At 37.8% G+C, this 23,310-nt stretch overlaps 1 protein-coding gene across 5 annotated transcripts in view; it reads right to left on the bottom strand.

Annotated features, from left to right (window-relative positions):
• Positions 1-435: 435 nt before the first annotated feature.
• The window catches only part of DENR (density regulated re-initiation and release factor), a 150,305-nt gene continuing 127,430 nt past the window's right edge, over positions 436-23,310 (bottom strand). For all 5 annotated transcript variants that reach the window (XM_053701772.1, XM_053701769.1, XM_053701771.1 and 2 more), the window contains exons 5-8: positions 15,831-15,914; positions 14,872-14,988; positions 14,068-14,207; positions 436-718 (exon numbers count right to left, since the gene is read on the bottom strand). In XM_053701772.1, the coding sequence (XP_053557747.1) occupies positions 674-718; positions 14,068-14,207; positions 14,872-14,988; positions 15,831-15,914 (386 nt within the window). In that variant the 3' untranslated portion in view covers positions 436-673. The remainder of the gene's footprint in view (positions 719-14,067; positions 14,208-14,871; positions 14,989-15,830; positions 15,915-23,310) is intronic.

Below are 23,310 nucleotides of genomic sequence, written 5' to 3'. Positions count from 1 at the left end.
AAATATTTTAGTTTATAGATATGAAAAACAAAACCATGAATCAATGGCAAACAGCCATAAAATAGAATTTGCTCATAAATGTTTTGTTGTAGGTTTTTTTTCTTTTGAACTTTACTTATATTTTGCCTTTTTCTAAAATGACTGAAAAGAATTTATCAATTTTTCTCTGTAAACTTAAAAAGATACATTTTGTGTGTATTTGATCTAATTAGTGCAGGAGTAGCCACTATCATTAGAATTTTTTTTTTTTTTTTTCCTTTTTTAATTTTCATACACTTAAAATATGTCAAACAATATACAATGGAAGCTGCGAAAAGAAAATAGCTTTCTTCTTTTTTTTTTTTTGCTCTATAAATGACAAACAAAATATTCCTAAAAATATTGAAATGTCAATGCAAAGTGCCAACCGTGTAAGCTAGAAAAAGACAAAACATGTAAGGACCCAAACCATTTTATTAATCTAAACAAGTATCATGCAGTCGCATGAGGGACCTTGTTTACTTTAACCTCAGCAATTAAAAAATAAACAAATAGTATGAGCTGAGTAAAAAGTGGTGCAAATGTAATGAATAAGGATGTAACGTTTAATGGTGACATGACGCTCTCAGTACTCTTCCTTGCTTTGGCTACTTGATTAGAATGTTAGGTTTTTAAATACAGGCACATTATTTGATCACTTCTTCACTTCTCCAAGGTCCTCAATGCTGTCATCATCAACCTGTCAAGACAAAATGATTTATTAAGATTTGATAAAACAAAGGCTAAAATTTTAGTTTCACACGTGTGTAAATTTATATTAGTTCATTATATTTATTATTTTTTTAAATGTAGGTTTGTTTATATATTTAACAGTCAGTGTGATGTGCATCTTGCGCTTCCTTTTGTGCAAAGCCATTTTCTACTTTAATTCTTTAATATGTAGCACTCCTATAGCAACATTGGAGCCCATGTTCTATAACTGATTTACCAGTTAGCAACAGGTGATTCTCACACAATCTCTTCTTAATGCTTTTATGACTTTCTTTCCTTAAATTATCTGTCTTTAACAGGCAACTAACTGATACAGCAAGATTTACAGAGAAAAAAAAATAAAAAAATCAGAATGACAAAATTCGCAAATTCAGTCCCTAGAAAATTAAAAAGCCTACACCCACTACCACAATCTCGAAAACCAAAAGAACACAACTACTGCCCTATGCAGCCAAATGGATTTATGACCTAGGTATCCAACTGGAACAAAAGGACTGGGATAGAATCTTTCAACACAACAAAAAAATCTTCATTCTCCACACAGATCCTAGAAATGAACAAAAATATTGCTCCGTTGGTACCTCACTCCGACTAGATTATATACTATTTATCCTGAATCATCTCGTAATTGCTAGAGAGGATGTGGAGAACACGGTAGCCTACTACGCATGTGGTGGCACTGCACCAAAATAAGACCATTGTTTACACAAACTCCCCTGTAAAATAAAATTTCTCCAGATTGGATTTAACGGTACTAGATCATTGGTCGCTCGATCATGGAAAACCCCAGAAACCCCCACAAAATCCATGTGGCTGGAAAGGGTGTCAGAGCTTATAGGCTTAGAAGAGTATTGATACCTTAAGTGTAACAAGCTAGCATTATTTTTAGATGCCAAGTTTTATTGGGAAGAATCTCTTCAATCCCATACTAACACCCCCCAGCACAAATACACTCATCCTAAAACAACGGTAGATACTCTAAGGAATCCATAGGAGCTCCCGCCTAGGGATATGAAATAATCCTTCCCCCAACCTCACCTAAAACCTTCCCCTTCGCTCTCCCCTTACCCACCCCCTCCTCAATATATTTTATTTTCCATATATGGTATGCTAACCTGCCTTAAGATTTAATGTCCTGTATCTCTTATACTGCTATGAACACAATCTAATATATAGAGAGTCCCTCAGAAAAGAGGCTTTACAGATTCCTGAATGTTTACAATTTTATACCAATGGACTCCCGCCTTCTTGCATATGGACATAATAAGAAATCTGGTAGGCTACAAACATTGTTATGAGCTTTTGTTGTAAGTATTATGTTTGTTATAGTTATTTGTTTATTCTTCTTAATACCACTGGACTTACGATTTGTAATGCTATTTTCAATGTGACATTGATCTGTCCAATGCATACAAATTAAAAATAAAATGCCTACACCATTCACATAACTACTTGCAGTTATTTTTCTGTAACAGCAGCTAACACCACTTTCAAAAAATGATTCAAAATATTTAGTGGACTAAAAAGAAAATTTATCAAACTGCATTTACAGCTCCTAAAACGGAGTTGCAAATTTAAAAAATACATGTAGAATTATTACCATTATGTAGAAATATTATATAAATTCAAGCATAAGGCTGCAATAAAAGAAAAAATAGACAACAGTCATCATACAGTGTACAGTTTGTTTGGGGAATAATCCTGTGATTTTCCAGGCAAAGCTTGATACTAAATATATTGTTAAAACAACCCAAAAAGGCAGCTATTTTTCTATTAAGTGTATTACAAGAGCAATGCAAAATAAACAAACATTAAAAGGGACAGTAAAGTCAAAATTAAAGATTCATATTTGAGATACAGCATGCAAATTTAAAACAAATTTACTCTTGGTCTCCTTTGCTGAGAAGCATATCTAGGCAAACTCAGGAGCAGCACTACTGGGAGGTAGACGTTGATTGGTGACTGCATACACACATGCCTTGTCATTGGTTCACCCAACCTGTAAGCAGTGTATTGCTGCTCCTTCAACAAAGGATACCAAGAGAATGAACCAAATTTGATAATAGAAATAAATTGGAAATCTGTTTAAAATTATATGCTCTATATAAATCACAAAATAAAAAGCTTGGATTTTATATCCCTTTAAAGCAAAAAGGAAATTTATGCTTACCTGATAAATGTATTTCTTTTACGATATGACGAGTCAACGGATTTCATCCTTACTTGTGGGATTAAACCTCCTGTTAGCAGGAAGTGGCAAAGAGCACCACAGCAGAGCTGTATATATAGCTCCTCCCTTCCCTCCCACTCCAGTCATTCGACCGAAGTTAGGAAGAGAAAGGAAAAGCCAAAAGGTGCAGAGCTGACTGAAGTTTAACAAAAATAAGTACATATCTGTCTTAGAAATGACAGGATGGGCTTTGGACTCGTCATATCGTAAAAGAAATAAATTTATCAGGTAAGCATAAATTTCCTTTTCTTTTACAAGATAGGACGAGTCCACGGATTTCATCCTTACTTGTGGGATACAATACCAAAGCTACAGGACACGGATGAAAGGGAGGGACAAGACAGGAACCTAAACGGAAGGCACCACTGCTTGAAGAACCTTTCTCCCAAAAACAGCCTCAGATGAGGCAAAAGTATCAAATTTGTAAAATTTTGAAAAGGTGTGAAGAGACGACCAAGTTGCAGCTTTGCAAATCTGTTCAACAGAAGCATTGTTTTTAAATGCCCATGAGGAAGCCACAGCCCTAGTAGAATGAGCCGTCAAAAAGAAAGAGAGGCAGACGTAGCTTTCTGGCCCCTACGCTTTCCAGAAAAAACAATAAATAATGAAGATGATTGACAAAATTCTTTAGTTAAGATACCCTTTGAAAAAGCCGGGTGCACCGGCGAAACATGTTAGGGATTTTTAAACAAACAAATGAGACTTTGAACAACTGAATGTCTACACGCTAAGGTTATCAATCAATGGAGTACATAGTGTTGCTGTAATTGTATTCAGAGTGCTGAGATAGCAGTATACAAACTGCAATTCCGGTGACTACTTAAAATACCAGCAAGTTAACCATTGTAATAGCAAGCTATTAGTAAACTAACTTTATTATACAGTTCATATGCTTAATATACCGATTGAACATCATGTACCTGCACAATTAAGACTGAGATTGTGCAAACAGTTGATTTTACTTATAAATCCACAAAAACGTTTCATTTAGTAGCTTGTATTTCATTAGCAGTGATACAACTGTAGCTCCATTAGGTATTCATTAACAAGTATACACCAATACAACAAAATGTGTATTGCAATATAATCAGACTTCAATATAGAATTTACTAGCACAAAAGTATGACTATATTAGTTTGAGGCAACAGTGAATTAACTGCAGCTTGAATCACAACTTTAAACAATATGGCCTAGATTTGGAGTTCGGCGGTAAAAGGGCTGTTAACGCTCCGCGGGTTTTTTTCTGGCCGCACCATAAATTTAACTCTGGTATCGAGAGTTCAAACAAATGCTGCGTTAGGCTCCAAAAAAGGAGCGTAGAGCATATTTACCGCAAATGCAACTCTCGATACCAGAGTTGCTTACGGACGCGGCCGGCATCAAAAACGTGCTCGTGCACGATTCTCCCATAGGAAACAATGGGGCAGTTTGAGCTGAAAAAAAACCTAACACCTGCAAAAAAGCAGCGTTCAGCTCTTAACGCAGCCCCATTGTTTCCTATGGGGAAACACTTCCTACGTCTGCACCTAACACTCTAACATGTACCCCGAGTCTAAACACCCCTAACCTTACACTTATTAACCCCTAATCTGCCGCCCCCGCTATCGCTGACCCCTGCATTACACTTTTAACCCCTAATCTGCCGCTCCGTAAACCGCCGCCACCTACGTTATCCCTATGTACCCCTAATCTGCTGCCCTAACATCGCCGACCCCTATGTTATATTTATTAACCCCTAATCTGCCCCCCACAACGTCGCCGACACCTGCCTACACTTATTAACCCCTAATCTGCCGAGCGGACCTGAGCGCTACTATAATAAAGTTATTAACCCCTAATCCGCCTCACTAACCCTATCATAAATAGTATTAACCCCTAATCTGCCCTCCCTAACATCGCCGACACCTACCTTCAATTATTAACCCCTAATCTGCCGACCGGAGCTCACCCCTATTCTAATAAATGTATTAACCCCTAAAGCTAAGTCTAACCCTAACACTAACACCCCCCTAAGTTAAATATAATTTTTATCTAACGAAATAAATTAACTCTTATTAAATAAATGATTCCTATTTAAAGCTAAATACTTACCTGTAAAATAAATCCTAATATAGCTACAATATAAATTATAATTATATTATAGCTATTTTAGGATTAATATTTATTTTACAGGCAACTTTGTAATTATTTTAACCAGGTACAATAGCTATTAAATAGTTAAGAACTATTTAATAGTTACCTAGTTAAAATAATAACAAATTTACCTGTAAAATAAATCCTAACCTAAGATATAATTAAACCTAACACTACCCTATCAATAAAATAATTAAATAAACTACCTACAATTAACCTAACACTACACTATCAATAAATTAATTAAACACAATTGCTACAAATAAATACAATTAAATAAACTATCTAAAGTACAAAAAATAAAAAAGAACTAAGTTACAGAAAATAATAAAATATTTACAAACATAAGAAAAATATTACAACAATTTTAAACTAATTACACCTACTCTAAGCCCCCTAATAAAATAACAAAGCCCCCCAAAATAAAAAATTCCCTACCCTATTCTAAAATACAAATATTACAAGCTCTTTTACCTTACCAGCCCTGAACAGGGCCCTTTGCGGGGCATGCCCCAAGAATTTCAGCTCTTTTGCCTGTAAAAAAAAAACATACAATACCCCCCCCAACATTACAACCCACCACCCACATACCCCTAATCTAACCCAAACCCCCCTTAAATAAACCTAACACTACCCCCCTGATGATCTTCCTACCTTGTCTTCACCATGCCAGGTTCACCGATCCGTCCTGGCTCCAAGATCTTCATCCAACCCAAGCGGGGGCTAGACATCCACTGAAGAAGTCCAGAAGAGGGTCCAAAGTCTTCCTCCTATCCGGCAAGAAGAGGACATCCGGACCGGCAAACATCTTCTCCAAGCGGCATCTTCTATCTTCTTCCATCCGATGACGACCGGCTCCATCTTGAAGACCTCCAGCGCGGATCCATCCTCTTCTTCCGACGACTAGACGACGAATGACGGTTCCTTTAAGGGACGTCATCCAAGATGGCGTCCCTCGAATTCCGATTGGCTGATAGGATTCTATCAGCCAATCGGAATTAAGGTAGGAATTTTCTGATTGGCTGATGGAATCAGCCAATCAGAATATAGTTCAATCCGATTGGCTGATCCAATCAGCCAATCAGATTGAGCTCGCATTCTATTGGCTGTTCGATCAGCCAATAGAATGCGAGCTCAATCTGATTGGCTGATTGGATCAGCCAATCGGATTGAACTATATTCTGATTGGCTGATTCCATCAGCCAATCAGAAAATTCCTACCTTAATTCCGATTGGCTGATAGAATCCTATCAGCCAATCGGAATTCGAGGGACGCCATCTTGGATGACGTCCCTTAAAGGAACCGTCATTCGTCGTCTAGTCGTCGGAAGAAGAGGATGGATCCGCGCTGGAGGTCTTCAAGATGGAGCCGGTCGTCATCGGATGGAAGAAGATAGAAGATGCCGCTTGGAGAAGATGTTTGCCGGTCCGGATGTCCTCTTCTTGCCGGATAGGAGGAAGACTTTGGACCCTCTTCTGGACTTCTTCAGTGGATGTCTAGCCCCCGCTTGGGTTGGATGAAGATCTTGGAGCCAGGACGGATCGGTGAACCTGGCATGGTGAAGACAAGGTAGGAAGATCATCAGGGGGGTAGTGTTAGGTTTATTTAAGGGGGGTTTGGGTTAGATTAGGGGTATGTGGGTGGTGGGTTGTAATGTTGGGGGGGGGGTATTGTATGTTTTTTTTTACAGGCAAAAGAGCTGAAATTCTTGGGGCATGCCCCGCAAAGGGCCCTGTTCAGGGCTGGTAAGGTAAAAGAGCTTGTAATATTTGTATTTTAGAATAGGGTAGGGAATTTTTTATTTTGGGGGGCTTTGTTATTTTATTAGGGGGCTTAGAGTAGGTGTAATTAGTTTAAAATTGTTGTAATATTTTTCTTATGTTTGTAAATATTTTATTATTTTCTGTAACTTAGTTCTTTTTTATTTTTTGTACTTTAGATAGTTTATTTAATTGTATTTATTTGTAGCAATTGTGTTTAATTAATTTATTGATAGTGTAGTGTTAGGTTAATTGTAGGTAATTGTAGGTAGTTTATTTAATTATTTTATTGATAGGGTAGTGTTAGGTTTAATTATATCTTAGGTTAGGATTTATTTTACAGGTAAATTTGTTATTATTTTAACTAGGTAACTATTAAATAGTTCTTAACTATTTAATAGCTATTGTACCTGGTTAAAATAATTACAAAGTTGCCTGTAAAATAAATATTAATCCTAAAATAGCTATAATATAATTATAATTTATATTGTAGCTATATTAGGATGTATTTTACAGGTAAGTATTTAGCTTTAAATAGGAATCATTTATTTAATAAGAGTTAATTTATTTCGTTAGATAAAAATTATATTTAACTTAGGGGGGTGTTAGTGTTAGGGTTAGACTTAGCTTTAGGGGTTAATACATTTATTAGAATAGCGGTGAGCTCCGGTCGGCAGATTAGGGGTTAATAATTGAAGGTAGGTGTCGGCGATGTTAGGGAGGGCAGATTAGGGGTTAATACTATTTATGATAGGGTTAGTGAGGCGGATTAGGGGTTAATAACTTTATTATAGTAGCGCTCAGGTCCGCTCGGCAGATTAGGGGTTAATAAGTGTAGGTAGGTGTCGGCGACGTTGAGGGGGGCAGATTAGGGGTTAATAAATATAACATAGGGGTCGGCGATGTTAGGGGTAGCAGATTAGGGGTACATAGGGATAACGTAGGTGGCGGCGATTTGCGGTCGGAAGATTAGGGGTTAATTATTTTAAGTAGCTTGCGGCGACGTTGTGGGGGGCAAGTTAGGGGTTAATAGATATAATACAGGGGTCGGCGGTGTTAGGGGCAGCAGATTAGGGGTACATAAGTATAACGTAGGTGGCGGTCGGCAGATTAGGGGTTAAAAATTTTAATCGAGTGGCGGCGATGTGGGGGGACCTCGGTTTAGGGGTACATAGGTAGTTTATGGGTGTTAGTGTACTTTAGGGTACAGTAGTTAAGAGCTTTATAAACCGGCGTTAGCCAGAAAGCTCTTAACTCCTGCTATTTTCAGGCGGCTGGAATCTTGTCGTTAGAGCTCTAACGCTCACTGCAGAAACGACTCTAAATACCGGCGTTAGGAAGATCCCATTGAAAAGATAGGCTACGCAAATGGCGTAGGGGGATCTGCGGTATGGAAAAGTCGCGGCTGTAAAGTGAGCGTTAGACCCTTTAATCACTGACTCCAAATACCAGCGGGCGGCCAAAACCAGCGTTAGGAGCCTCTAACGCTGGTTTTGACGGCTACCGCCGAACTCTAAATCTAGGCCTATATATGTTGAATTATTTAAACACACATTCAACATTGTTTTGCAATATTGTCTCTATTTTCTACAGAATAGATTCATTCAATATACAAGTTGGATACTATTCTTTAATAAACCACTATAATTATATTGACTTACAAAATAAAATATCAGGCACCCAAACTTTGATTTCAATATAATTGAAATACCATCATAATTGTATAGATTGAACACAAACATATTCTGTACAGACAATTTTTGTTGCAATACCCATACTTAAATATTTCTAAGAGATCTGTATATAGATACAAAAATTGACAGAGTGCTACCAATATATATATATATATATATATATATATCATATATATTTTGTATGGTTAAACACATAGTTGCAGTAAGGCAGTAACCGCAACACTTATAGTCAAATCACCTGTATGTGCATGTAACGAATATATATATATATATATATATATATATATATATATATATATATACATATATATATATATATATATATACATATATATATATACATATATATACATACATACATACATTAATGAAGCTTGCAATGCAAGTCTAACATATATCATTATCGTTCCAACAAATTTAGTGTACTAATAAATAAATAAAGTGGTGGTATTATACTTAATGATATATTTTATATATATTTATTATTCTCATAATCAAACCCATAAAGATTATGTATATATAATCTATATCACCACACTAGTGATATTATAAACCTGCATTAAAATTGTAAAGGTCAGCAGAGAGATTCAACCTATATAGGTCAGATCTCAGCTAGGTTGTCAAACTACCAAGTGCACTAGATTGATACTGGATGTATACTTGTTTAGTGTAAGATAGTAAAACCAACTGATATGAGTTTATGATACACAATCAAGATCAATTGTAACCACCAGTTTCATAAATCGTGCTATTATACTCATAATCGTGTATCCATTCAACCAGCACATCTGGAGACCAACTTTTCCCATTACCAACTTCAGTCCAGACTCTTATATTGGTCTTAACCTTATTCCCTAATCATAAAGGGCAATTTAATATACAGATATACAAGGTTATCTTACGCATGAGTCTATATTGTGTGTGTTTTTAATTGTTTGTTTTTTCCCCCCTTTTTAAAGTAAATATGTAAATAAAAGTTATATTTTATGATCTCCCTTCCTCTCACCTCCAAGATTACCAATTAATCATTTGTTGTGAATAGCAGACAGTTATTTCATCGCAATTTGTTGTTTTATACATATACTAATAGCTTGAGTTCTATATGTGTATTCTTTCCTGGTGGATATTTACAATCCACCATAAATTTGCTTCAAGTTTTAATAATACACAGCACCACGAACTCACTTACTCTGTATGACAGAGTTTATAATAACTTATTAAATACAGGAGTTATGAAGAGCTTTCTCTAAATATCTATATAAGAAGTAGTGCCATTGGTTTCTTGCAAATTTGAAATTCTTTAGTCGCCTGCAAGTAAAACTTCAGGGCACGGACCACATCCAAATTATGCAACAGACGCTCCTTCTTCGAAGGAGGATTAGGACATAATGAAGGAACAACAATTTCCTGATTAATATTCTTACTTGAAACAACCTTAGCAAGGAAACCATGTTTGGTACGTAAAACCACCTTATCAGAATGTAAGATAAGATAAGGCGAGTCACATTGTAACGCTGAGAGTTCAGAAACTCTACGAGCAGAAGAAATAGCAACCAAAAATAAAACCTTCCAAGATAACTTAATATCTATGGAATGCATGGGTTCAAACGGAACCCCTTGAAGAACATTAAGAACTAAATTCAAACTCCAGGGTGGAGCGATTGGTCTAAACACAGGCTTGATTCTAGTCAGAGCCTGATGAAAAGACTGAACACGTCTGGAACATCTGCCAAACGCTTGTGTAGTAAAATCGACAAAGCAGAAATTTGTCCTTTTAATGAACTTGCTGACAACCCTTGCTCCAATCCTTCTTGGAGAAAAGATAAAATCCTGGGAATCCTAACTCTACTCCATGAGTAGCCCTTGGATTCACACCAATAAAGATACGTACGCCATATCTTATGGTAGATCTTTCTCGTGACAGGCTTACATGCCTGAATCAAAGTATCAATGACCGAATCAGAGAACCCCCGCTTAGATAAAATCAAGCGTTCAATCTCCAAGCAGTAAGATGCAGAGAAACTAGATTCGGATGTTGGAAGGGTCCCTGAATGAGGAATGTCATGCCTCAATGGAAGCTTCCACGGCGGCAGAGAGGACATGTCCACTAGATCGGCATACCAAGTCCGGCGAGGCCACGCAGGCGCGATTAGGATTACCGAAGCCCTCTCCTGTTTGACCCGTGCAATCACCTGGGGAAGGAGAGCAAACGGTGGAAACACATAAGCTAGGTTGAACGACCAAGGCACTGCCAAGGCATCTATCAGTTCGGCCTGAGGATCCCTTGACCTGGATCCGTATCTTGGGAGCTTGGCATTCTGACGAGACGCCATCAGATCCAATTCCGGTCTGCCCCATCTGAGAATCAGAGTGGCAAAGACTTCCGGATGGAGTTCCCACTCCCCCCGGATGAAACGTCTGCTTAAAAAGTCTGCTTCCCAGTTGTCCACTCCTGGGATGTAGATTGCTGACAGATAACAAGAGTGAGCCTCCACCCATTGAATTATCTTGCATACTTCCGTCATCGCTAAGGAACTCCTTGTTCCTCCCTGATGATTGATGTAAGCCACAGTCGTGATGTTGTCCGACTGAAAACGGATGAATTTGGCCGAAGCCAACTGAGGCCAAGCCTGAAGCGCATTGAATATTGCTCTCAATTCCAGAATATTGATTGGAAGAAGAGACTCTGACTGAGTCCACACACCCTGAGCCTTCAGGGAACTCCAGGCGGCACCCCAACCTAGTAGACTGGCGTCCGTTGTCACTATCACCCAAGAGGGTCTGCGGAAGCACGTCCCTTGGGACAGATGATCCGGCGACAACCACCAAAGAAGAGTCTCTTGTCTCCTGATCCAGAGCTATCTAGGAGACAAAATTTGCATAATCTCCATTCCACTGCCTGAGCATGCTCAGTTGTAGTGGTCTGAGATGAAAACGAGCAAACGGAATGATGTCCATTGCTGCCACCATCAATCCAATTACCTCCATGCACTGAGCCACTGATGGCCGAGGATTGGACTGAAGAGCTTGGCATGTAATCAGAATCTTAAACTTTCTGACCTCCATCAAGAAAATTTTCATAGATATGGAATCTATTAGAGTTCCCAAGAAGGGAACCTTTGTCTGTGGAATTAATGAACTCTTCTCTAGATTCACCTTCCACCCGTGAGTCCTCAGAAAGGACAGAACTATGTCTGTATGAGATTTTGTCAGATTGTAAGACGGCGCCTGGATCAGAATATCATCCAGATAAGGCGCCACTGCAATGCCCCACGGTCTTAGAACCGCCAGCAGAGACCCTAGAACCTTTGTGAAGATCCTGGGTGCTGTGGCCATCCCGAAGGGAAGAGCCACAAACTGAAAATGTTTGTCCAGAAAGGCAAACCTTAGGAACTGGTGATGATCCTTGTGGATAGGAATATGAAGATATGCATCCTTCAAGTCCACGGTAGTCATATATTGACCCTCCTGGATCAGCGGCAGAATTGTTCGAATAGTCTCCATCTTGAAGGATGGGACTCTGAGAAACTTGTTTAGACTTTTTAGATCTAAAATAGATCGAAACATGCCCTCTTTTTTGGGGACCACGAAAAGATTTGAGTAAAACCCCTGTCCTTGTTCCAGTCTTGGAACGGGACGAATTACTCCCATAGTAGAAAGGTCTCTTACACAACGTAAGAACGCCTCTCTTTATCTGGTCTACAGACAATCGTGAAAGAAGAAACCTCCCCCTTGGGAGAGAATCTTTGAATTCCAGTTGATACCCTTGGGACACGATTTCCAGTGTCCAAGGATCCTGAACATCTCTTACCCAAGCCTGGGCAAAGAGAGAAAATCTGCCCCCTACTAGATCCGGTCCCGGATCGGGGGCCGCCTCTTCATGCTGTCTTGGTAGTAGCAGCGGGCTTCTTGGGTTGTTTACCCTTGTTCCAAGTCTGGTTGGGTCTCCAGACGGACTTGGCCTGAGCAAAATTCCCTTCCTGTTTGGCGGAAGAGGAGGAAGAAGAGGGGATTCCTTTAAAGTTCCGAAAGGAACGAAAATGATTTTGTTTACCCCTTAGTTTAGCTGTTCTATCCTGAGGTAGGAGATGACCCTTACCTCCCGTAATGTCAGAAATGATTTCTTTCAAGTGAAAGGAATAGCCAAAAGTTTTGACTTAGATGACATCAGCAGACCAAGATTTTAACCATAACGCTCTACGTGCTAAAATGGCAAATCCGGCATTCTTAGCCGTCAATTTGGCAATCTGAAAGGCGGCATCCGTAATAAAAGAATTAGCCAGCTTAAGAGCCTTAATTCTATCTAAAATGTCCTCTAAAGGAGTCTCAGTCTTAAGAGACTCTTCTAAGGCGTCAAACCAGAAGGCCGCCGCAGTGGTAACTGGTACAATGCAGGCCGTTGGTTGCAAAAGGAAACCCTGATGAATAAATAACTTTTTTAGAAGACCCTCCAATTTCTTATCCATAGGGTCTTTGAAAGCACAACTGTCCTCAATAGGAATAGTTGTACGCTTAGCTCCCTCCACCTTAGGGACTGTTTGCCAAGAGTCCCGAATAGTGTCAGATATGGGATACATTTTCCTAAAGTTAGGAGAGGGTGAGAACGGGATACCCGGTCTTTCCCATTCCCGCGTAATAATTTCCGAGATTCTCTTAGGAACCGGAAAAACATCAGAGTAAGCAGGCACCTCTAAGTATTTGTCCATCTTACATATATTATACATATTTTAGAATCAATATAAAGGGATTCCAGGTACACCATTTCTCACATATAGTGCCTACTGCTTACCCCTCCCCAGATAGGGAATAATGTCAGCCTGTTCTGATGCATCAAGTCTCCCCAGAAACAAAAGACTGAACATACCTCAATGCTGCTTGTAGCAAGACACCGTTCTCCACACTGAAGATTATTCTTTATACTACCTTCAGCTGCTCTGTCGGAACCAGCATGGATCTTGGATAACGTTTGCTAAGATCATTAACATCAGGGCAGAAGAATACAATGTCTCCACTCCTCTTGGGAAGTTCTAGACTGACACTTTCTCCCTGAGAAAAAAATAGTACTCACTGGCACCATTTTAAAATAAAAAACTTCTTGATTGAAGAATCTAAACTAACACCTCACTTTACCTCTTCGTATCACTAACACAGGCAAAGAGAATGACTGGGGTGGGAGGGAAGGGAGGAGATATATATATATATATATATATATATATATATATATATACACACATACATAGCTCTGCTGTGGTGCTCTTTGCCACTTCCTGCTAACAGGAGGTTTAATCCCACAAGGATGAAATCCGTGGACTCGTCATATCTTGTAAAAGAAATTAAAATTCCCAAAGCTCCCATATACATTCCCAGCAATATTGTTATGATATAGAAAAAATAATAAGATAAGCAGATGTATTTTGAAAAAGTTTAAGTGTCGATTCTAAATAGTACAGGAATAATCAACAAAAACACTTATTTCTATATCTATCTACTACAATTTACCTCTGGCCATTTTTCCTGGATTACATCAATAATATCATCTGTAAAGTCTCCCTGAATGATTATTTCATCTTCTGCTGTCACCGAGGCACCACAGGAGAATTTCTGAGCAAAAAATCGTTGCGCTTCCTTGAGATCAATTTCTGTTGCAAAAATTAAACAATAGAATACATTGTATATAAACTTTATAAAACAAAAGAACAAAACATTCTTAAAGTGAAAGTAAATCCTAGCATTTTCTGAACATTAGGATTTAGTATTGAAACAAATAAAGGGCACTTTCATTCATGAAGTATAAGATACTTCATGTAGAAAAGCTCCTTTATTTGATTCAATCGATCGACGTTCTTAGCTGCTACAGCAGCCCACGGCTTAAAAAATGTTTGGCTAAGAAGTGACATTTTCACCTCTTAGCCAATAGCTGTGCAGTAAATCCGGCTTGGCGCCCATGGGAACCGGATTTACCGCACGGCTATTGGCTAAGAGGTGAAAACGTCACCTCTTAGGCAAATTTTTTTTTAGCCGTGTGCTGCTGTTCAAGGTAAAAACGTTGATCGATTGAATCAAATAAAGTTGCTTTCTACATGAAGTATATTATACTTCATGAACGAAAGTCCACTTTATTTGTTTCAATAGTAAATCCTAGCGTTTGTAAAATGCTAGGATTTACTTTCACTTTAATACAGTTCATGTGTAACATCATAAGCTTATAGGTCAGCTGTGATAGACATACACCAAGTAAATCTAATGCTAAAGTAGAAACCAATACAATATTTACATAACTTGTGTAAGGGGAATATTACTTACCAAACGTTGCAAGACCACAAACTCTAGTAACATATTTCTTCTTTGCTCTTGGAATTTTGGCTATTGTAACTTTTTGTGGAACGGTCTTCTTCTTCTGTTTTATTTGACCACGCCCACCTTAAAATGAATAAATAAAATACAAGATACAGTATGTGTGCTGAAGCAGTAAGGTGATCGCTATAGTGGGGTGTACGGTTCTAGGTCATTTCACAGGTATAGACATAATACTTTAACAAAGAGATATTGAAGGTCTATACTAGGGAAAGTTCAAAGTATATACATTTGATGTATAGCATATTTTATTTATGAAAAGCTTTAGCCAAACACTAGTAACAGTAAATAAACTTTATGGGATAGAAGTATTTTTTTTTCTTCCTTGCCATAATAATATGGATTACAGTTTTTTGTAAAAACTTCAGATAAGAGCACGGACGTGCTCAGGGAATAGTAGCACCAGTGAAATGCTCCACTAAAGTGATTCAAACTTGAATCTGAACAGGAGAAAATAGTTTTGCACTTTGCATTATCTGTATTTCAGCTAAAAAATTGCAGCAAATATTAAATTAAAAACAATTTTCTTTCTGGTATTTGTTAGTATATACAGTACTTCATTGTTAGCCCCGAATAAACGATAAAGATGTTAATTGCATAAGATACTATTTACAACATAACAGTAAACACCTTGTAATTACAAGACATTTTTGTTGTTTTGCTATAGAATCACATATCAAGTATCAATGTTTTTAAACCAAATTACCATCCTTTTTACTGCATACTCCATTTACCTTATTTGGAGGAGTCTTAAGTCCGCAGACAACAAGGCTAGCCACTATCATAATGTTAGTATAACATACATTATTTTGCAGTGAACAGTTAAAGCCAAATAAAGATGGATTGCCTTGGTTAGCCTTAAAAATCTCAAGGTGTTTACCGTCCCTTTAAGCAAAACATATTCATACCTCTTTTCTGCTTTTTCTTTTCCTCCTCTTCACCAGCTGTTCCAGGTCCTTCGCTAACACCAGTCTCTTGTTTAGGACAGCTTCCTAAATCATATACATAAATTAATATTAGAACAGACAAAAACAAAACAAAAAAAAAAAAATAACTTATATACATTAATTAAAAAAAAAAAATTTTGTTTATTATATTTCACCCACTTTCATGAATACAGATACTGCTCCCACCTTACGTAGATAACCACGCTCTATAATTAAATCTTACTGTAATATAAGATATCATGGTTCAATCAATCATCATATGAGCAGTTGTACAATTTCTGCCCTAGTCAATTCTTCTCTAAAATATAGTTTAGATTTCAGAATATATTTGTATATTTGCATTTTAAAATGGGAAAGACTGGAGAGGGGGTGGGACTAAATGTAAACAACAATATCTTATGAAGGTTACACAATATTTACAAGTCATTATACAGCTTATACATGCTATTTAACCCCTTAATGACCACAGCACTTTTCCATTTTCTGTCCGTTTGGGACCAAGGCTATTTTTACATTTTTGCGGTGTTTGTGTTTAGCTGTAATTTTCATCTTACTCATTTACTGTACCCACACATATTATATACCGTTTTTCTCGCCATTAAATGGACTTTCTAAAGATACCATTATTTTCATCATATTTTATAATTTACTATAAAAAAAAATTATAAAATATGAGGAAAAAATTGAAAAACACACACTTTTTCTAACTATGACCCCCAAAATCTGTTACACATCTACAACCACCAAAAAACACCCGTGCTAAATAGTTTCTAAATTTTGTCCTGAGTTTAGAAATACCCAATGTTTACATGTTCTTTGCTTTTTTTGTAAGTTATAGGGCCATAAATACAAGTAGCACTTTGCTATTTCCAAACCATTATTTTTCAAAATTAGCGCTAGTTACATTAGAACACTAATATCTTTCAGGAATCTCTGAATATCCATTGACATGTATATATTTTTTTTTAGTAGACATCCCAAAGTATTCCTCTAGGCCCATTTTGGTATATTTCATGCCACCATTTCACCGCCAAATGCGATTAAATACAAAAAATCGTTCACCTTTTTACTAATTTTTTCACAAACTTTTGGTTTCTCACTGAAATTATTTACAAACAGCTTGTGCAATTATTGGTTGTAAATTCTTCTCTGGGATCCCCTTTGTTCAGAAATAGCAGACATATATGGCTTTGGCGTTGCTTTTTAGTAATTAGAAGGCTGCTAAATGCCACTGCGCACTACACGTGTATTATGCCCAGCAGTGAAGGGGTTAATTATGGAGCATGTAGGGAGCTTTTAGGGATAATTTTAGCTTTAGTGTAGTGTAGTAGACAACCCCAAGTATTGATCTAGGCCAATTTTGGTATATTTCATGCCACCATTTCACCGCCAAATGTGATCAAATTAAAAAAAAACGTTAAATTTTTCACAATTTTAGGTTTCTCACTGAAATCATTTACAAACAGCTTGTGCAATTATGGCACAAATGGTTGTAAATGCTTCTCTGGGATCCCCTTTGTTCAGAAATAGCAGACATATATGGCTTTGGCGTTGCTTTTTGGTAATTAGAAGGCCGCCAAATGCCGCTGCATTTCACACGTGTATTATGGCTAGCAGTGAAGGGGTTAATTATGTAGCTTGTAGGGAGCTTGCAGGGTTAATTTTAGCTTTAGTGTAGAGCTCAGCCTCCCACCTGAAACATGAGACCCCCTGATCCCTCCCAAACAGCTCTCTTCCCTCCCCCACCCCACAATTGTCCCCGCCATCTTAAGTACTGGCAGAAACTCTGCCAGTACTAAAATAAAAGCTATATTTGGGCTTTTTTGTGTTTTTTTTTTTTAGCATATTTACATATGCTGCTGTGTAGGATCCCCCCTTAGCCCCCAGCCTCACTGATCCCCCACCAAACAGCTCTCTAACCCTCCCCCTCTGCCTTAATGGGCGCCATCTTGGGTACTGGCAGCTGTCTGCCAGTACCCAGTTTAGTGAAAAAAATTGCCTTTTTTTTAAAAAAAATGCCGCCCCCCCCCCCGTGCACGCGCTCCCGTGCGCGCTCCCGCCCCCCTCCACTCCGCACATCGATGGCCGCCCACCCGCCTCCCAGACTTGCTCCCACCCACCAACGATACCGGCCACCGATGTCCGGTGCAGAGAGGGCCACAGAGTGGCTCTCTCTGCATCGGATGGCCAAGGGGGGTTATTGCAGGATGCCTCGATATCGAGGCATCACTGCAATAACCGGAAAGCCACACGTCCTCGGTCATTAACTGTATTTTTTTTGAGGACGTGTGGCGTACGTCCTTGGTCGTTAAGGGGTTAAACCATGTTTAATACTTTTTTTATTAACACAGTACCATCAGTTGTAAATACTGTAGTCAGAAAGGTAATAGTTATGTTAAATAGGCATGGTCTAGGAGACTGTTTCTCAACCGCGTTCCTCAAGTACCCCCAATAGGCCAGGTTTGCAGTATAGCTGATCCAGTGCACAGGTGCAATAATCAGCTTATGGGTGAGAGCAGATTAGTAAGTGATGTTACTGATCAGCTGAATACTTCACCTTGCACTGGTTCAGCAATAATAAAAACCTGGCCTGTTGGGGGTACTTGAGGACCGCAGTTGAGAAACACTGTTCTAGTGCATATTGGAAAGTGGTTTTAAATTGCGTGCTTTATCTGACTCATGAGTTTAACTTTCAATTTATACAATGGTGTGCAAGAACAGATGTAATCTAGTGTTCAAAAGTGAACAACATTTTTAAAAGTATCATTTCAAAACTGCTGCCATTTAAAGGCCCACTATAGTATTAAAGGGACATTAAACCCAACATTTTCTTTCATGATTCAGATAGAGAATACAATTTTTATAAAAGTTTCCAATTAACTTTTATTATCAAATGTATTTCATTCTCATGTTATTCTTGGTTGAAGTGATACCTAGGTAGGTAGCGTCGACATGCCTGAAGCACTGCATGACAGGAAATAGTGCTGCCATCTAGTGTTCCTGCTAATGTATAACATTGTTGCAAAACTGTTGCTATATAGTGCTGCAGACCTGTGCACACTCTTAAAGGACCAGTCAACACTTTAGGATTTCAGCATAAACAGGATGCATAATGTAAAAATCATAATGTAGAGCTGTGCCGGTTTAAAATATGAATTATATTCATTGAGAAAACCCGTTTTGTATATTTTTTTTTCTTTCCCCATCCTCCTGGGTCACGTGGGTGATGATGCCTAATGGAAACTGCCTATACGTATATACAGTTTTCCTCCTCTGCGCATGCCCAATCAGAATCAGTGGCATCACATATGACATCACCGGCAAACGGGATTGCGCTTCTAAAAAGCACGTAAAAGCAGTGTGCGCTGTACACATAGGCAGAAAAGCTCCTGCGCGCTCCACACAGCATCGGGTGGGAACCGGGAAGAGACTGACAGAGAGGCGCGGTGAGGACGACACTCAGTGACTGTGCCTTAAGCAATGAGAGTTCCCCTTTACAGTCGCAAAACATCGACCTCTCAGGCTTTAGGGATTTCATCATATTTTTCAGCAGTGCAAAGCAGCAAGAGTTAAAGGGACACTGTACCCAAATATTTTCTTTTGTGATTCAGATAGAGCATGCAATTTGAAGCAACTTTCTAATGTACTCCTATTATCAAATTTTCTTCATTCTCTTGGTATGTTTATTTGAAAAGCAAGAATTTAAGTTTAGATGCCGGCCCATTTTTGGTGAACAACCTGGGTTGTCCTTGCTGATTGGGCAGCACCAATAAACAATTGCTGTCCATGGTTCTGAACCACAAATTTGCTGGCTCTTCAGCTTAGATGCCTTCTTTTTCAAATAAAGATATCAAGTGAACGAAGAAAAATTGATAATAGAAGTAAATTAGAAAGTTGCTTAAAATTGCATGCTCTATCTGAATCAAAAAAGAAAAAATTTGGGTACTGTGTCCCTTTAATGAGAAGCCTGAAAGTGCGATGTTTTGTGATTGTAAAGGGGAACTCTGATGCAAGTGGCGTGACATTTGTCTGCCAGACAGAGATGCCTCTCAATGTGGTACAGCTTTCACCGGAAGACAAAGGGTAAACAGATGCATTGTCAAATGCCCAGATAACACAACAACCTGCATTGGATCTATCATTGTGGTCGATTATGTTTATTGCAAATCTGTATGTCACTTGGTCCAAATCTTTTTTGTTTAGGATGGAACACACTTCACAAAAGTTTAGAACTTCATTTGACTCCAGTTATTTAGTTTTTATATACATCTGACACCAATTACAGCTCTCTGCTAAAGTGGATAGTGTAGATGTAAGTTGAGGGCCTACCCAAGTTGTTTCTTTTTGAGCAGTTTGCTACCACCTAATGTAACACCTCCAGGCACTGCACTGATTAAAGGGACTTTAAAGTCAGAAAACAAACTGCTTTTAAATTACAGGTTATTTTCTGATAAAATACCCTTAATAATGTGTTGTTTTTTTAGTGATATGGTAAGCTAAGAAATGGTGTATATATAGGGAGTAATTAAAAGTCCTGTGTTCTGTTTAAGCCCAGATCAACTATGCCTGTTCTGCAGGTACATTTCATAACTTTAGTTAATGTGTGTGCAAGTGTGTGTGCGTGTGTGTGTAAAATTCTCAATAAAGACATTTTATTAAAAATAACTGCTAATGTAGCATATCAAATATCACTCTTTCACAACCAGTCTTTTGTGTGTTTGCAGCTCATGATGTTATTTGACATAAGAACCTATGTATCCCAAACATGTATATTATAAAAAAGGATGCTCCTACATCTATCAGTTGCACAAAAATCTCCAATATACAATTAAATATGAAGATAGGTGTGTGTGTGTATACACACAAACAAATATATGTATATATTATATACATGCCTGCTTGTAACAAATAAAAACAATGGTGCATAACAGAGGGGGGGGGGGTTCACGTGCGAGGGGGGTGTCACATGCACGTGCATGCTTACATGCACACAATGGGGGGAAAAAAATGCAAATAGGCTAATCTTGGATTGGAAGACAAAACTTGTCACTCAGAGTGAGCCCATCCTCCTCTAGACGTGGGAGGTGGTCAAGCCTCAGAGCACTTGGTAAAACAGACAGAAGAAAAATAAGTTTTATAATAAATTTACTATTTAAGTTTTTATTTTGAATGCTCATATACATTATACACATAATCATCTATGTGGCTGTATATTTATTTTGGTTTTGGTTTTGTGCTGTGTTGACTGGTACTTTAAAGGGACATTAAACCCCAAATTTTTCTTTCATGATTCAGATACAGAATACAATTTTAAACAACTTTCTAATTTATTTCTATTATCTAATTTGCTTCATTATTTAGATATCCTTTGTTGAAAAAAAAGCACTGCACATGGGTGAGCCAATCAAACGAGGCATCTATGAGCTGCCACCAATCAGCAGCTACTGAGCCTATCTATATATGCTTTTCAACAAAATATATCAAGAGAATGAATTAAATTAGATAATAGAAGTATTAGAAAGTTGTTTAAAATTGCATTCTCTAAATAATGAAAAAAAAAATTGGGTTTCATAACCCTTTAGGCTTACATTTCTGCTCTTCAACAAAGGACAACAAGAACATTTGATAATAGAAGTAAATTAGAAAGTCGTTTAAAATGTTATGTTCTATCTAAATCATTAAAGAAAACATTACATGCTCTAATCTGTTACAGCGTGTAATTTTAACACTAGCAACGCTGTAATGCTACGTGATTAACCCCCAAAAAAGGGAAAAAACACATAGTTGACCTGCTTAGAACTTGCAGAGCACTGCTGGTACCGAGCAGAAACTGCCACTGATCCAATCAGCAGCGCTAGTCACACATTACTGCTTTGCTAGTAGTAAAGGGACAGTCTACAATATCATTTTTATTGTTTTAAAAGATAGATAATCCCTTTATTACCTATTTCCCAGTTTTGCATAACCAATAAAGTTATAAAATACACATTTTACCTCTGTGATTACCTTGTATCTAAGCATCGTCTGACAGCCCCCTGATCACATGACTGACAATTTATTGCCTATTGCCTTGCATTTAGTATTATGTTGTGCTAAATCTTAACCCTTTCATGACCTAGGCAATTGTTCTGAACGTAAACAAAACCTTGAATTTCAGCTATATGTCTGTTCAACCATAATTTACCCCATTCAACATTAAGTGCACCCACACTAATTATATATTGTTTTTTTTAGAGGACAGATAGGGCTTTCTTTTAGCAAATATTTATTTCTAAACCATAATTTTATATGAAAAGATTCTAAATAAGTGTGAGAAATTAAGAAAATGTTATGTTTGCCAAATGATTTTATTGTGAATATCATCATCCTGATATATATTACTGCAATAAAATACCCATACTTATTTACATAGAAATTTGGCACATTCACTTTCTGGGCTTAAGTCGCCTTTCATACATTATAGCAGCCCAGGAATGAAAATGAACCCATCATGTCATACCATTTGCAAAAGTAGACACCCCAGGGTATTTCAAAAGGGCCATGTCACGTCTTTTTCTGAAGCCCCTTATGCACAACACCTGGCCACATGTAGTGGTCATATTTTTTGTATGTGTTTTTTACACAAACACTGCACTGGCTGTTTCCGTCATCAACCTTTTATGTTTTGCTGCTATAACACACACATATTTGTGTTTGGCAATGTCTTACGAGTGCAACAGTACCCCCCCATGTACAGGTTTTATGGGGTTTACAGAAGTTACAGGGCCAAATATGGGGTCTGCCCATTTACATGGAAATTTGGCACATTATTTTTCTGGGCCTATGTCCTCTTTGAGACATTATAGCAGCCCAGGAATGAAAATTACCCCATCATGGCATACCATTTGCAAAAGTAGACAACCCAGGGTATTCAAAAAGGACTTTGTTTAGTCTTTTTTTTTGTAGCCACAACATCTGGACAAATGTAATGTTCATATTTTATTTTTAGTTTATCACAAAAACACTGCCTTTTTGTCGTTTATATCATCCTATGTTTTACTGCTATAATACACCCAATATTTGTGTTCAGTGATGTCCCATGAGTACAATAATACCCCCTATGCACAGGTTTTATGGGGTTTCATGATTTTACAGGGCCCATTTAAATGGAAATTTGGCACATTGATTTTCTGGACCTATGTTGCCTTTGGGACATATGGCAGCCCAGGAATGAAAATTACCCCCTCATGACATACCATTTGCAAAAGTGGATAACTCAGGATATTCTAAAAGAAGTATTTAAGTTGTTTTGTTTAACTTATCATGGCCTTAGTGTGGATGGGCTTAACATATAAAGAGGCAGGACAAGGTCAGGGGATTTATGAAGTTAGGAATACAGAATAATAAAATAAATTAGGAACACAAGCAGATTTCTTTCAAATTAAAAGTAACTCTGTGTGAT

The sequence above is a fragment of the Bombina bombina genome, chromosome 2 (genome assembly GCF_027579735.1).
Source record: "Bombina bombina isolate aBomBom1 chromosome 2, aBomBom1.pri, whole genome shotgun sequence".
In the NCBI taxonomy this organism is placed as follows: domain Eukaryota; kingdom Metazoa; phylum Chordata; class Amphibia; order Anura; family Bombinatoridae; genus Bombina; species Bombina bombina.
Note: the sequence above shows the minus strand (reverse complement) of the source record. Positions and strands in the feature narration are given on the sequence as shown.